We start from the raw sequence: 17083 nt of genomic DNA on the forward strand, positions 1-17083 counted from the left end.
AAACTACTTAAACAATCATTATCCATCCACTCTCTATCTGTGCCTAAATCTAAACACAGATTCCATGAACAAAACTTCTTTCTCAGAACTGCCTGCCTATAAAACAATTTTGCTGGTCTGCTTCTCTGTTGACTACAACATGGTAACGTTCAAATCCAATGTAAACAAATTGTTGAGCCGTCCACACGAATAATCAAATTCTATCCAATTTACACCATTAACGATTACTACACTACTACCTTCATTCATTAACTCTTATCCTCGAGTGGCCTTCAGGTCGTGATAAATGGTAACTCTCAAATAAAAAAAAGAAAAAAAATTGTTTTGTTTTTGACTTTGCAGAACATGATTGAGTTTGGGAAAGGGAAAACAATAGCATCAATATTTTAGGCCGGGAAGTCAGTATCTTCACACAGCCTGATCTGGTAACACCAGAAATAATTTGGGAATACAGCTACTAGGTATAAGAAGTCAAATGTGGGCTATATTTATTTTACCCTTGTCTTATGTAATGGATATAAAAAATAATTTTTAAAAAGGTGTGTGGAATCCTTTTCTTAAAATTGATTTTTGGTGCAATTTAAACAGTAAACATTAGACATCAATTCATAAATATTCCCCAAAGTTCAGTTTCTGTGGAGTATTTAAAGAGTTTTTAGGGCAGACAATTTAAGCAACCATTTGAGAATTTCAATATTTCAGATGTGCATTGAATTTCATGCATAGTCAATAGACACAAATTAAGCAAGTTTCCTGCCTTGACAGAGAACAAAATAGACTTCGTGGTTTAGCGGGGGATGCCCTTTTCTCTTCCCTGCAACCTCTCTCCCACAGAAGAGACGTTGCGAGCCTATCTTTGTTTTATCGTCATTTCCATGGCAGGTGCTCGTCTGAGCTCCAATCCCTCGTCCCCCCACCCTTGCCAATATTTCATGAGAAACACCCGTCTGGCTGAAACTACTGTCAATAATTTTCCCCACTCTTTATCTGTGCCTAAATCCAAACGTAGATTCCATGAGCAAAGCTTCTTTCTTAGAACTGCACGCCAGTGGAACTCTCTGCCGCTTGCCTGTTTCCCACCTGACTACAACTTGGATGTCTTCAAGTCCAACATAAACAAACTCCTAACAAACCGCCCCCTTAAATAAGACACTATCTAAACACCCAATACTAATGATTACTACAATACTATCTCATTGATTACTGTACACGCAATAACCCTTATCCCTGAGTGGCCTTCGGGCCTTGATAAATGGTGAACCCCATGTAAAAAAAAAAAAAAAAAAAGTTTTCCTGAATTTGAAATTCTTAAGACCTCTTAAGCTTAAGCCTTAACTTTTTAGACATTTTCTAGAATCAAAATCTTTTAATGGACTTTGAATAAAATTAGAATAAGTATTCTAGACATAAGGTTTAGTGTCATTATATCTGGACTTTAATCTTCGTAAGAGGACATAAAAGTGGTAGAGAATTCTGTGTGTGTGTGTGTGTGGGGGGGGTAATTTTACCCATCCTGGGATAGGTATTCTGGTCTAATAAAAACTAGAGACAAAAATTAGTGGCCACAGATTGAGCAAACAAAAACCACAAAAATAATTAAACGTTTATTTATTTATTTTTTCTAAATGAAGAGAAATAAACATCTTTTTTTTGTATATTATTTTCAACAAGTTTGTTTATTTTATTATCATAATAGCATGAAAGAAAGCAGACAAAGGAACTTCAAATACTGCAACAGGTGAGGTGGCACCCCACTCACAGAAATGACTTGCAGTACTGTGGTAAAATGGAGCAGATGGTGAAACAAAGTCCTAAAAACCATATTATATATATATATATATATATATATATATATATATATATATATATATAGTCTATTAGAACTGTAATTTAATTTATTTGTGGAGGCCGAATTCCAAAAGCGTTATTCATCAACAGATGTCTTTAAGTAAAGAGAGCAAGGACAAAGTTAATGTCACAGACTCACATATATATTTCATACTACATTAATCTCACGAGACAAAGACCTATGGATAAAAACGCTAGGACTCTCAAAGACTTAATCAGTCGATTCATTTTACCTGCACAGAATGGAACTGATGATATGTACTTGACCTGTAGACGATTTTTATGTCAAATGTATTTATGTGTCCTTTACTTTCGGTCAGCTAGATTGATATATAAAAACGTACTAGTGTGAATTAATTCTAACTTTTTTTTTTTTTTTTTTTTGAATGTTAGTGTGAATAACTAATGACATGATTTTTCTTGAAGCTCCATTTTACCCTGGACATTTATATTTATATTTCTGTTTTCCCATGGGTTACCAATGCTTTTTCAACAGACCCATTTGGGATTTTTCTTGTTCTGGATTTTACCACCTTTCCTATTGGACTTTCATCATCCTTTTTTCTCCCCTTCCCCCGTTTCTTGCTTTATCAATCACTTTGAATCCTTAGAAATTGTCTCAAACTGTTAAATGACTTTTTTTATGCAAATAATATATTGTTTCCTTTGATGCATTAATCTGCAAAATTTATTGTATATTTAGCAAACCTCTTCCCTCTGATGAGAATAATTGCTCTCTTTAAAACTCCATGGAATAAGGGTTCTCTTGTTTTATTTGTACTCCTTGTAGAATAATTAAAATTTTGTATACCCTCATTACAGGTTTATAAGGTTTTTGAAAATTTGAAAAAATTTTCAAAATTCAATATTTTTATTTCATATATATATATATATATATATATATATATATATATATATACACACACACACACACAACACATACTTCAGAATAAAATTATCTAACAATCAACTGTTGTGGAAACCTATGATTATAAGTCTTACAAGATATTACTGGCAGTAATATTCTATAAGTAATATCCCACCTAAATAAGAATTGCTCGATATACAAGATAGAGCAAATAAATTAAATTTAAGTCATTCAATAAATTAAAAAATTTATGACGTGAAATGTTTGAATTTCAAACAAAAAGATTTTTATTATTCTATGTAAGACAAAGAATACATTTGAAATATTATAACTCCTTATCCTATAGGATTTCGATGTCTACCATCTCTTCAGAGGAGAAAATATTAGCAAATAGTTATAATGGTTTATACCTTATTTGCTAAAGTCAGTGAGACATGGAAAATCACAATTAAAAGTTGTTTAAGTATTTAAATGTCATAGACTAAGGGAAGTTAATGCAAAGGATATAAAAATTCACATCCAAATTGCATGGTAAAACATTTTACATCATAAATTTTTAAATTCATTGAATGACTAAAATTTGATATATATATATATATATATATATACATACATACATACATATATATATATACAATACTGCATGTGAATGACGATAACGCTCCCTATCGTAGGTTGAGCATATTGGGAAGTGATATACAAACTGCTATTAGCATATTAAGCGATGCTCTTTGTGTAAACAAATTAAGCTTAGGCATTTGGACGATGTCAAAACATCGTTAATTAACTACCCATACAACAACAGCTGAATAACATAAAGGTAAGAAGCCTTGACCGTCGTTTGGGTTGTTGGGTTTCGATCCTGGCTTGAGGTAGTTGCCTGTCTAGCCACACTGATAAGCTGTGATATAGCGAAACAGTACTGTATGTGGATGAATATATATATTTTTTTTTCAGAATGTAAGAGATGATATAATTATTTTCACAGTCAAACAATGTTTGTTTGTACTGTGAAAATAATTATATCATCTCTCACATTCTGAAATTTTAATATTAATTTGTTCACTAGGTTAGCTTGTTGGATGACATCGTTTTAGTGAGTGTAAAAATCTGACTTGTATGATATCGGCTTAGGTTCTCTATGGCTGGATGAACACTAACCCTTTGTTTGAGACTATGTACATTCCATATGTTGGATTTCACTGAAGTTTGTTTGATCTCTGTTAGCTAATAGACTTTCTTGTGTGTGGCATGGCTGCTAAAGTGGCAGGGTGCCCACTCGAATGCAAGAGATTCAGGTTTCAAATCCAGAGTTTGGATGTGTTCAACTGATGAGCCCAAATGAAGGTAAAACTGAAGTCTTAAACTTCCGGTTTGTTTGTGTGGGTGGTGAAATTGCTTGACTGTGGAAATAATATATATGTATAATTTGAGGTAGGGTAACCAATGAAATATAACGAGGTTAATACAAGAGTGCTCAATATGGAAGTAGAGCAAGTTACATTTTCAATTTGTCTTTACATAAGCAGTAATTTGGATTTTTGAATTCCGCTTTCGTAAATAAGCGTTTGTTGCTTGAAGAGGTATCTAGTTACTAAATACTAGAAGACCGAAACATGCTCATGACTGTAGCAACAAATTACTGCTTATGTAAAGACAAATTAAAAATAAATGAATATATATATATATGTTATCATTTCAAAAACCAAAAAATGGAATTATTTCATACTCATAAGTTTTTATTTTTTTGCGAACGCCTGAATTTTATCTTATAAAACATTTTACATTTCTTTCATTGAATGGTGGAAAGCTATTAGACAACATGCCCCTCAAAAACTGCTAGTGAGTTTTTAATGTGGAAATGGAGATATGTAAAGTCTGCAAAAACAAATTTAAAAAAAAAAAAAATACTTATAGTGTTTATAGGCATCCCCCACTCCAAAAAAAATGAATTCAAAACACACATGGGTAACGGTTTAACCAAACTACAGCTAATTTTTGGTGTACAAACTTTAAACTTGATATATAGGGGATTCAGACATGTGGAACAAATTTAATTTGGCTTTAAGCCGGTAAAAATATCCAATAAGAGGTCAAAATTGAAAATTGGTACGCCTAAGTCAACTCATAGGGTCATAAATACCCTACGCATATGCAAATATACATTTACATGTTCAACTGCGTTAATTTTTTTTATTTTCCATATCCGTGTGTCCCTAGGTCACATGGTTGTGAATAATGCGGTGAAGTTAACTGTTTTGTTTTTGATTCTAGCTAACATTTATTTTAATAATGATCAATAGAGAATTGGCTCTATAATAATAAATACGAAATCTGCATGAATTAAAATATTATATTTAAGCATATTTTATGATCAGGTGACATTATATATATATGTGTGTGTATGTGTGTGCATATATATATGTATATATACATACCTGTGTGTGTGTATATATATATATTATATATATATATATATATATGTATGTGTGTATGTATATATATATATATATGTACATAAACGTGTGTGTATATATATATATATATGTATATAAACATACCTGTGTACGTATATATATGTGTGCGTGTGTATGTATGTATATATACATACCTGTATATATATATGTGTGTGTGTGTGTGTATGTATATATATACATATCTATATATGTGTGTGTGTATATATATATATATATATATATATATATACCTGTACATGTGTGTATATGTATATATATATATATATATATATAATATTTTAAAATAAAAATATGATGAAAACCTTTTAAAAAAAAAGACAATTGTTGATGGCTACACTCTTTTAAATATACATTTTTTTCTCTCGTTGGAACCACACAACCATCACTTTAAATATATATATATATATATATATATATATATATATACCTGTATGTGTATATCTATAATATAAAGCTGAACGTCTCTGTGTGTGTCTGGTCACGAATAGGCTCCTATATAGTTGACTATTATAGAAAACTGATCATATGTAATGATAGAAGATGTATCAAGACACAGGAATGGGTATGTTTTATCTGGCATAATGATGAATGATTAAAATTGTGGGGTCTGTGTACGTACGTGGTCCACAAAGTATGGAAATAAAAAATTTAAAAATTAAACAAAAACAGTTACAAATGTTTTTGATATAGATGTACATAATAATACTTTGATAAGTATGTTTTAACTTAAATAGGGATGGTATAATAAAATTGTGGGTTCTGCGTTCACGCCTGGCCTCCATAGAATGGAAATAGGCACAAATTTTAATAAAGACTTTTCATATCTATCTACGTAAGTATACTTTGATAATTATGTTTTAGTTTGGAGAAATATGGTATAAAATTATGGTGTGTTTGTTCGCGCCTGACCTCCATAGAATGGAAATATGTCACAAAGTTTAACAAGGTTTTTTAATATAGATCCACAGAATATTGTGATAAGTGCTTCAGTGTGAACAGGTATGGAATAATAAATTATGGTGTTTATCTATTGTATTTTTACTTTCATCATATTTTGCTTTGGTTTTGATACCCCCAAATTCGAAGCTATCTCTTTACAGCCCTTCCTTTTCATAACCTATCATACTTTCATAAATCAGAGTCCATTTTCTGTAGGTTGTTTTGAACCCAGTCAACGACGGGTACTTTTGCTAGTATATATATATATATATATATATATATATATATATATACATACACATATATATATACATACTTATGTGTGTGTGTATATATATATATATATATATATATATATATATATATATATATACATACACACACACATGTACAGGTATATATATATACATACTTGTGTGTGTGTATATATATATATGTGTGTGTGTGTGTATATGTATATATACATACCTATATATGTGTGTGTGTGTGTGTGTGTATATATATATATATATATATAGTAGTTATATTTAACATACATCGACCTTTATAAGTAAAAAAGATGGGTATAAATAAAAGGTGAAATGTAATTGAATAAGGATATTTTCCCATAAACGTATATTTTCACTTTTTTAATTTTTTTTGTGTCTTACACGTGTTTCATTAAATAATGGAAAGCCACTAAACAACTCATCAGAGACGAATGGATATTCCTCACAAACTGCTGGAAATTTTCAAAACTAGTATATATATATATATATATATATATATTCAAAACAAGGAATACGAAAAAAAAAAAAAGGTGAAAGGTTCCTTATTCTATGGAGTTTTAAAGATAAATTCTACTCCTCAAAGGCAAAAATGTTAGCAAATGGTGCGGATAGATAAATATTTTTGCTATTTACCTTTCTCTCTCTCTATATATATATATATATAAGAGAGAACTTCAGCCTTCTCTGGTTAATCTTTTCCAGGCTCAATTTCATTGATCAACACCGATTTGCTTCAAATAGGACAGAGAATTGGCAGCCCAAATGTGAAAATAAATATTCCACAAATTTAACGTCAGCTCTGCAGAATAATCATAATTACATAAAATCAAAATCCAGTGCCGAGATGAACAATAGACCACAACCTGAAGATTGCCAACAATATCAATGAAACAGAAACAGGAAATTGTCTTTAAGTGGTTCACTCAATAAACCATTCCATTTTAAAGCTCTGCAATACAACAATTTAAGCAGCAAGGTAAATATCAAACTTATTCAAGGACTTTTAGGAGTTCAAATTTTTCACCACTAAACCATAACAGATAGCTGAATGTAGTAACGATTTTAATAGATAATGTATGTCCGGAATTTAATGTCTAAGCTAACAAATAATTTACTTTTATGATTAAACAGCTTAAATTGTTTCCTCTCGGATATAAATCGCATATGGTCGCATCGTTATTAGTCACAATCTGAAGTACTTTAATTGGTGTGTTCATTGTAGACTTCCACTCAAAATGGCTGCTCCCATTTCTTTTTATATAATCTTAAGGGGCAGATAACTCTTCTTTCCTTTACCAACGACAAAAAACCTCAGCCAACAATTACCATGACAATACCCTACATGAGAGAGTATCTTTCAAATTTCTCGGCCTGACATTCACAGACAACATGAATTGGAACAAACACATTAAAGACATTGTCAAGGCCGCTGCAAAGAAGGTGGGTTCCCTCTACCATGCTAGAGAATTACTCACACCAGAGATCATCATGTATATTTTCACCTATGCATGGAGTATTGTTGTCATATCTAGGCTAGTGCATCTACCACTAGTCTCTCTTTTTTAGACCGTGTCCAAAAAAAGAGTTTCAAATCTAATAGGTCCCATACTATCAGCCAAACTCCAACCTCTGTCACATCACTGCAATGTTGCATTTCTATGCCTGATTTACAAGTAGTTTAATGGAATCTGTTATGATGAACTCATAACACATGTGCCCCCTTGACATATGTACCCCAAACTTACCCAACAAGCAGCAAAATCCCACCCCTTCACTGTGGAGGTGTCTAGATGCTGGAAAGTAATAGTTTATTCACTCAGACTGCTAGACTTTGGAATTCTCTCCCTGTTTCCTGCATCTCTGATTGTACTAACAAGCAGAAGTTTAAATGTAATGTGAGCAGACATCTTCTTGCTCAGCTCCCTGGTAGACATGATCTCAAATAGTAATCTTTTACATTCAAAGTGGCAATATGCCTTGTTTAGGGTGAAAAAAATCTCAAAAAACTCTCCTATACTTCCTGTACTTAGGGCAGATAACTCCTGGCACTTCCTGTATCAGGGGTAGATAACTCTTTTACCTATACAGTTTCAAGTGGAATTTAAACATAATAAAACCTACAAAATAATATTAAGTGTGTACAAGCATTTTAAGAGGTTATGTCTGTCAGTACAGACATTTTCCTTGCCATACAGATTGACTGGACTCATCTAAGAATACTTGCCTCAAGCTTTGTTACCCAAACAACACAATTCTGCACCACTTTTATGCCCCTTTACAAAAATTAAAATCAAGACATACTAAATCATACTAAACCTTATGTCTAAAATTCTATCATACTAAAATTCAACTCAATTCTATCAATTACTTAATGATATTAATATCATTTATTTAATATAATTAATATTAACTCAATTAAAATTCAACAGAATTCAATCATACTAAACTTTATTTTTAGAATGCTTCTAATTTTTATCAAAATTCATCACATTATTTTAATTCTAGAAAAATACTTAAGCTTAAGAGCTTTTACCAAATTGTAATTCAGGGAATCTTGCTCCACTGGTGTATAATGAGTACGGATCAAATTCAACGCAACTATGAAATATTTGAATTTTCAAATGAGAGAGGCGCCATGTCTCCTAAAATCCTTTAAAGAAACTAAAATTTGAATATTTATTAATTGATGTCTAATAGCTATCGTTAAAGTTCCAGCAAAGGTATCTGAATTTTCACGAAGGGCTTCTAGCCCCCTCTTTTAACAACGAAATTCAATCAAATATAGCTTACGTTATAACCCTTTATTACCAGCAGCTATGTCTAAAAATTCAAAATGATCTTCTAATTAGTTTAAGAGTTTATATAAGTGAATGTGTGTGTGTACATTTTCTTACACAATAACTCTGTCAATTTTCAGTCTACAGACTCGAAATTTGACATACAGGGTACTGAGATTTGGGAAAATCTTTGTAATCCATTTTCGGCCAGAAATTTAGCTGTTAAGGGATCAAAGTTCAACGATTTGACCTTTGAGAACTCTACCAAACTCCTCCGACAATTCTGGGTCTAGACACTTGAAATTTTATATATAGGTTGCTTGGACATGGATCTAACTTAACTTGATTTGAGCCCAAAACAATAAATGTTAAGGGGTCATAATAGGGATCAAAGTTAAAAAAATTGACCGCTTTTTTTTTTTTTTTTTTTGCTCAACATATGCCTCCAAACATCCGGGCAATGCCGGGCTGAAATGCTAGTATGTATGTACATACAACTCTCCTACAGTCCACACCACTGGACCGATTATGACCAAATCATGATGATGGTCCCCTACCTAGGAATGATGCACCTCATTTTACAAGGTTTATGTCAAAGGTCAAGGTCATAGCCATTGCATATATACTCTCCTACAGCCCACACTGCTAGACTGATCAAGATCAAACCTGACATCATAATGGTCTCCAACCTAGGGATAGTGCACACCATTTTTCAAGGTCAAAGTTAAAGGTTAAGGTCATATTTGGTGCAGCTATTCATAAACTCCCCCACCTAGAAATGGTGGCAAACTCCAACTTGTTGTGCACCATCTCTAGGTGGAGGAGTTTATGAAGAGCTGCACAAATATGACCCTAACCTTTGACCTTGACAAATTTAACATTATGTTTAAAACCGGGCAACACCGGATACATCTGCTAGTACTGTAGATAGAAATATACGCACACATCTAATTTTATATAAATAAAGGTTAAAATCTTGATAGCAAACAACCTCCCAACTCCCCTTAAAAAAAATGAATAAACCCTCCCAACTCCCCTTCAAAAAAAATGAATAAACAACCCTCCCAACTCCCCTTCAAAAAAATGAATAAACCCTCCCAACTCCCCTTCAAAAAAAATGAATAAACAACCCTCCCAACTCCCCTTCAAAAAAATGAATAAACCCTCCCAACTCCCCTTCAAAAAAAAATGAATAAACAACCCTCCCAACTCCCCTTCAAAAAAATGAATAAACCCTCCCAACTCCCCTTCAAAAACTATGAATAAACAACCCTCCCAACTCCCCTTCAAAAAAATGAATAAATTCACAAGTTAATGAAGTAAAATTATTTTCAATTCGTTTAAAAAAAATTGAAATTATACCTTTGAAAATAGACACTGTGTTTTTTTTTTTTTTTTTTTTTTTTTCATTTGGATCTGTCAGTGTCTGGTCAGTGCAGATCACAATGAACGGTCCAGGAGGGTTAATTGTAGTTCTTATTCTTATCACGTCTCTAGAGCATGTGATTATATGGGAACTGCTATGTTAACATATGTTAGAATTATGTTAAATACCATCTATGAAACTTTTAGAGGTTTTGTCAGTCAGTCAGAAATGCTTAAATTTGAACGTTTTTCTGTTTTTTTTTTGTTGTTTTTTTTTTTGAGGGGGTGGGGGTGAGAAAGGCTGCAAAATGTGTGCTGCTGAATAGTGATGGGACAATTCCAACATTTTTAATGATTCTAATACAATTACCGATTCTGATTCTTTTAAAATTTCCATATATTTAACTATAAAGTTGTCAATTTTGCTTAATTTTTTGATTGCTGTAAAAACCATGAAAATATACGCATATATTTTTGCAAACGTAAAAATACATTTAAGGGGGTGCAATCAATAGATTTTAGTTTTATTGAAAGTTTAATATCAATAAACATTTATCATTTTATCATTTGTACCAATAATGGAGAATAAAGTTAAAAAAAAAAAAAACGATTTTGACAATAAAAATTTTTTTTCTGATTCCAATACACCAAACAGTTCTGATTTTTCAGATTTAGATTAATTGTCCCAACACTACTGCCAAAACTTTGTGCTGGAAATACCAAATGTGATAAACCATCAAAAATTATACTTCAAACTTAACAAGCATGTCTGACTGATCGAGAGTTTGAACAATTACAGAAATAATAAATATTGATCTCTTCTCAGTTTTTCATAAAGTTATTTCAACATAACCATTTTTTTTTCTTTTCACACCTACATGTGAAATTTTTGTAAAATCTTTCGACACATGTGCACAACATGGAATAGCGATGGTTATGGAAGTGAAATGCTGCAACTACTGGAGGTGGAATGGGTAAATGGATATGCAGCCTGCAGGGTGCAGATAGTCTTACCAGGCCGAGGCCGATTAGGGCTACGAGCAGGACTGTTTGTTGCGGATTGACTACCACCATAACCGAGGCCAAAGCCGAGTTCCATCATGTCATCGACTGCAGCCAAGAGCATATAGTGTTAAAAATATATTCAGAAAGACGACACCATTGAATTTATAAGTAGGGCCATGACAACAGCATATTCTTTTCATCGTTTTGACTCTCGATTATATATCTGACACAGTTAGACACAGTTAATCAACCAAGAACCACATCACTCTATATAACAGCATATAAGATATCAACGGATACACACTCGCAAGTCAAAACAATAAAAAATATGCTGTTGTCGTAGCCCTAGTTATAAGTAACAAATAACATGTACAACAACAAATTTATACGTCATATATATATATATATATATATATATATATGCACAAATGAAAATGGAAAAAACTAAATTAAATATGAAACACTGCTTTCCATTTTATTTTACTCAGACATTTGATATTGCATTATATATATATATATATATATATATATATGATGAGAATAATGGAAATAGTATTCTGATGAGATAGAGATAAAAAGAAACAAACCAAGTCACACATCCATCAACGTTTCATCTGTTGAAAATTTGGAGAAAGTCTGTTTTTATAGAGCCGCGTGTTGTATCTAGCGGTTGTATTTGAAATATTTGAACTGTGCGCAGGAACGCGAGAATAACGTCAAAGAATGAGAGTTCAATAGAAACGTGGTTTCAATTTGAATAAAATAAAATACGCATCAAGTGCGCTTGAAACCAAATCACAGCGTAATATTAAGAAAATAAATATTTTACTTGTTTGAAATTCATCACAAATATATTTCAGAGGTATACTCCATCTTCAGTGTGTTGTTTTTTCTTTTTCTTCTATCTTGCCATGTTGTAAATTTGGAGAAAGAAGTCTTTTTATAGAGTCGCGTGTTGTATCTGGTGGTTGTATTTTAAAATGTTTGAACTGTGCGCAGGTAACACGAGAATAACGTCAAAGAATATATATATATATATATATATATATACTAGCAAAAAATCTACCTGTTCTTCAGGCAGCAATTAATTTAGCTATAGCTTTCTAAGTGAAAAAAAAAAGAAAAAAATAATCATTTCACATTTTTATAGGTCATCATTTGTTCCATCAAATATTAATAACATTAATTTTGATAAAACTATTGTGTATATATAAAAGAATAAAAAAAATTATAAAGTAATTCTACAAAATACAAATTTATTCCAAATTGTTTCAGAAATAAGTATACAAATTTAGCATACACAGATCTGTTTTAATGTGAGCGACTTGGTATTTTAAAATATGTTGCATCATTAAGTTAAGCCGGTTCGTGTTAACTTACTTTGGATTAGCCGACAATATTTCATATATATTTATATTTATATATAATAATATATTATGTAAGTATATATTTTTAGTATTTACTTCAAAAATTCTGAATACGTGAGGGTAATTCCATGTCACATCATCCAGGGCTTGAAACCTACATCCTCAAATTTTGTTGTAACTTGCATCAGAGATCAACGTCATGAAAACTAGGAAATCCTGAAAATTTGGGCATGTAATTCAAAGTGATTTCTGATTTAGAGTATGTTCTGATTTGCAAAAATCGCATGAGATATCGTCTGGGCAACATTTTAATCATTACATTACTTTGAATAATTTCTCTCATTTTTTATTTTTCAAATAAGTTTGTTCAAGCTGGGGAGGGATGCCAAACATTCTCCCGCTAACTCAGATATTCCAACCAAGAGATCTTTTTAAGATTCTGGCCGTCCTTTTAAGTGCAATTGTTTGAATCTCTCTTACACTTGGTTCACCGGGTATATTTGCCAGGTAGTTTTTGAAATTCTTTTTGTTTCAATTTGGAACATGTGACCCTCAAAACTCATTCAGGTAAGTTTTTTTACATGCGGAAACTAAAAATGCCATCAGATTTGCTCAGAAATGTGATTTCATCAGATTTTGAAACTTTTCACATGTACGATATGGGACAAAAAAAATATGCGACTCATATGGTACAGTTCTTTTTTTGTTTTTTTTGACATTCATTAGACACTATGAAGTATCTTTCAACCAAAAGTTGGTTCTTGTTTTGTTTAACCCTTTATGACCTGGTTGAAATAATTCGTTCAGTCGAAAATAAACGAATATAACGGTATAAAGTGAGAATTGATTCAAACACGCCTTGTACGTATTAGTTCAGTATTTGGGTAGATGCTAGATACCTTCAGATTGCAACTGTCCATTGCTTACATTCAGTATGCTGCCATCTGTCTCAGAGAGTTGACGGTTTCGTTTGTTGTCATAAATATACTTTTTTCAAGCACTATGGATAATAATCAAGGTAAGTCTGAAATGCAAAAATTCTCAGTGATAGTTTAACAATTAAACTTCAAAAATTTTTCTAGTTTGAAGACAATCATATCATTACTCTTTAAATTAACTAAAATTAATAAATCTTTTTTTAATTATCTACATCATAATTCAGGATATAAAGGGTTAATCACAGAGTCTATTCCAAATTAGGTCTTTTTTTTTTTCGTGTGTTCAGAAGTACCTATTGGGTGAAGCAACTGATTTGAGTATGTAAGATGAAGTTGGGGAGAAGATCAAAATTTGTTAGAATTTTTGGAAAGAAAGATTAACAGATCTAATAGACACAGAATTTTGAGCTTATTCGATGAAACATCCTTGAATTACTAAAAAAGATGAAACACATTAAACTTCAGAGCATTTACATGCATTCATAAAAATTAATTACTCAGAGTATTTTTTTTAGAAATAAACAAAAAAAACAACAATAACTTTAAACATCAGATCCTGAAATTAAAAAAAAATTATATTAATACCTAGAAAAAAAAAAAAGGAACAAAAATAATAATAAAACTAAGAGATGCTCGATAGGGTAAATAAAATGTATAATAAAAGTCAATTTTTTAAAAATAAATAAAATAAAAACATTTTTTTTTTGTTTATCACTTATCAAAGCATCCTCATCAAAAATCAGAAAAAAAAAAAAATTATCAAGTAGAAATTTAATTAAAAATAAAAATCAGTTTTCATATAATACCAGTCTGTCATTCATTATTACTCAGTTAAATTACACGACTAAATTATCTCCCCCTGATTTATGCTCATATCAGTGGCAGACTGGCAAAATATAATAAAACTTATTTCTTAAACTGAAATTCTGCTTGATTATTTTCCGAAATTTTTGGTGTAGATATCTATTTTTGCCGGATAAATAAAAGACTTTTCTTGCTAATTTATTTGGAACAACAATTTTCTTCACCTGTGCAACTGCGATTTTCAGTTGTGTACAACATCACATAAGCACTAACATATATAATTCTTACAAAACTGCATCCAACATTGTACAATGTTTACATTTTCCTCATTTTAGTGTCTAGTCTGTTTATGTTTCAGTTTGGAACATATGTCCCTGAAAATTCTTCGGGTAAGTTTTTTGACATATTTACGAGCAGAGATCAATATTATTGGGGCAAATTGAACAGAAATTAAATCTTTATTTAAAATTTTTTATTCAGATTTAAATTTCCACAAGTCCATGAAATTAATACAGATCAATATAACAAAGAGATAGGTAAGATAGGTATATGTTTATATAAGTTACCTTTGCACGATGAAGTAAAAGCTGTTGCCAAAGGTAAACTAATAAACATTCCATTTGAACAGTTTTGATTTCAGATCGAAATCTAATGCAAATTTAGTGTACAACTTATATTGCTTAAACAAGGGCTGTAAATAAATAAATCGATTACAAGGTGATCTGGAGTACCAACTGTCAATGTTGACAAAATATTGATAAAGACGGACATTTGTTAAACTGTCATTTGTTTTGAACACGATGGCAGGTATCGTGATCATCAGTCTCACACATACGCGTTTTAAACCGAAATATAAAGAGACTAGACACCAAAATGAGGAAAATGTTAACACTGTACAGTATATAGATAGAAAGTCGGTCACCTAAGCTCACATGCGTAGATCATGATATTATAATCATTAGATCACTATGGCAGGATGTTACGACAGTTAAAAAATAAACGTTAAAATTTCAACGCTATTTCTTGTGATTGAGATTAGCCGTGGTGTTTGTTCCTTGCTAAGTCAGGGATGGCTTCGTGGCCAGGTTCAAATCTCCCAACCGGTAGTAACTGTGTCAACCTGCACTGATGATTTCCGAAAGGATGAAACACTAGTGTCTGTAGGTATTAAAAGTTATTATTGTAATAATTATATATATATAAGAGAAAGAAAATTAAAATTGTACAATCAAAATTTATTGTTCGACTCAATACTCCAAAAAACAATTTACAAAGTCCTTATTCCGTGGAGTTTCAAATAATGCTATTCTTCTCATCAGAGGACATAAAGAAATCAGAAAATTATATTTGTAACAATGCTAGAATTAGCTAATTATGGCATGAAGTGAAACCGCAATTTGTTATAAATTGCCAAAAAAAAGAAGTGAAAAAAAAAATAAATAAATAAAAACCGTGCATAATTTTTATATATATATATATATATATATATATATATATATATATATATATATATATAGAGAGAGAGAGATAGAATAAGGTTTTGCTCCTCTTAATCAGGTAGAGCTTATGTTATCCTGACACGTTTGTGCTAGCATTGAAAATTTATTTTTCAGATTAATTTTATTACTATATAAGATATTTACATATTGGATCATGTCATCATAAAATTTATCAGTTGAAATATTAAAATTGAAACGTTGCTTTTTTTTGATAAAGGATTGAATGAAACTATTGGTGTGACGTAATTAAATATGTAAATGTCTTACTTAATAAATATATTATTACCCCAGTAATTGAGCACTCTGGTCACAGTCGGGTTGAAAGTCAAAGAAATAAATTTCAACTGAAATTGTGTTTTAAGTTATTTCAGTTCTTTATATATAATTATTTATTATAGTAACTATTAAATACCTACGGACACTAGGGTTTCATCCTTTCGGGAATCATATTGTTGAAATTTAAACATTTATTTGTAAATGCTTTTTAACGTCTGTCATAGTGATCTAATCATTATATGATGATCTGCGCATGCGAGCTAAATTGACCGGCTTTTAATTCAACTAAAAGTGCTCACCAATAAGAAACGAGTTTCTTAAAGGGGCTTACATAATTATTTACTATAATAATTATTAAATTATTAAATACCTACAGACACTAGTGCTTCATCCTTTCGTTTCATTAAGGTGTATATATATATATATATATATATATATATATATATAAATACCCGTTCACATACACCTTTCACGATAAATTGCATCAACAACAGACAACGCCAGACCCAAAGTGGGTTTCGATGTACTGCATGTCTGGCGTTGTCCGTTGTCGATGCAATTGCTCAATTCTATCTAATTCTGGGTTTTATCTTTATCGTGAAAGGTGTATGTGAATGGGTACTTATATATATATATATATAATCTCCTCTT

The 17083-nt window shown here is 31.1% G+C and overlaps 1 protein-coding gene across 9 annotated transcripts in view; it reads right to left on the reverse strand.

Annotated features, from left to right (window-relative positions):
- LOC145276755 (endophilin-A3-like) overlaps positions 1 to 17083 on the reverse strand; it is a 557457-nt gene that overhangs the window by 151049 nt on the left and 389325 nt on the right. For 3 of the 9 annotated variants that reach the window (XM_080127991.1, XM_080127990.1, XM_080127992.1), the window contains exon 7: positions 11558 to 11653. The exons of the other annotated variants lie outside the window; for them this stretch is intronic. In XM_080127991.1, coding sequence (XP_079984117.1) covers positions 11558 to 11653 — 96 coding nt within the window. The remainder of the gene's footprint in view (positions 1 to 11557; positions 11654 to 17083) is intronic. 9 annotated transcript variants of the gene reach the window in all.

The sequence above is a fragment of the Euprymna scolopes genome, chromosome 5, assembly GCF_053919585.1.
Source record: "Euprymna scolopes isolate OS-2025 chromosome 5, ASM5391958v1, whole genome shotgun sequence".
Classification (NCBI taxonomy): Eukaryota; Metazoa; Mollusca; class Cephalopoda; order Sepiida; family Sepiolidae; genus Euprymna; species Euprymna scolopes.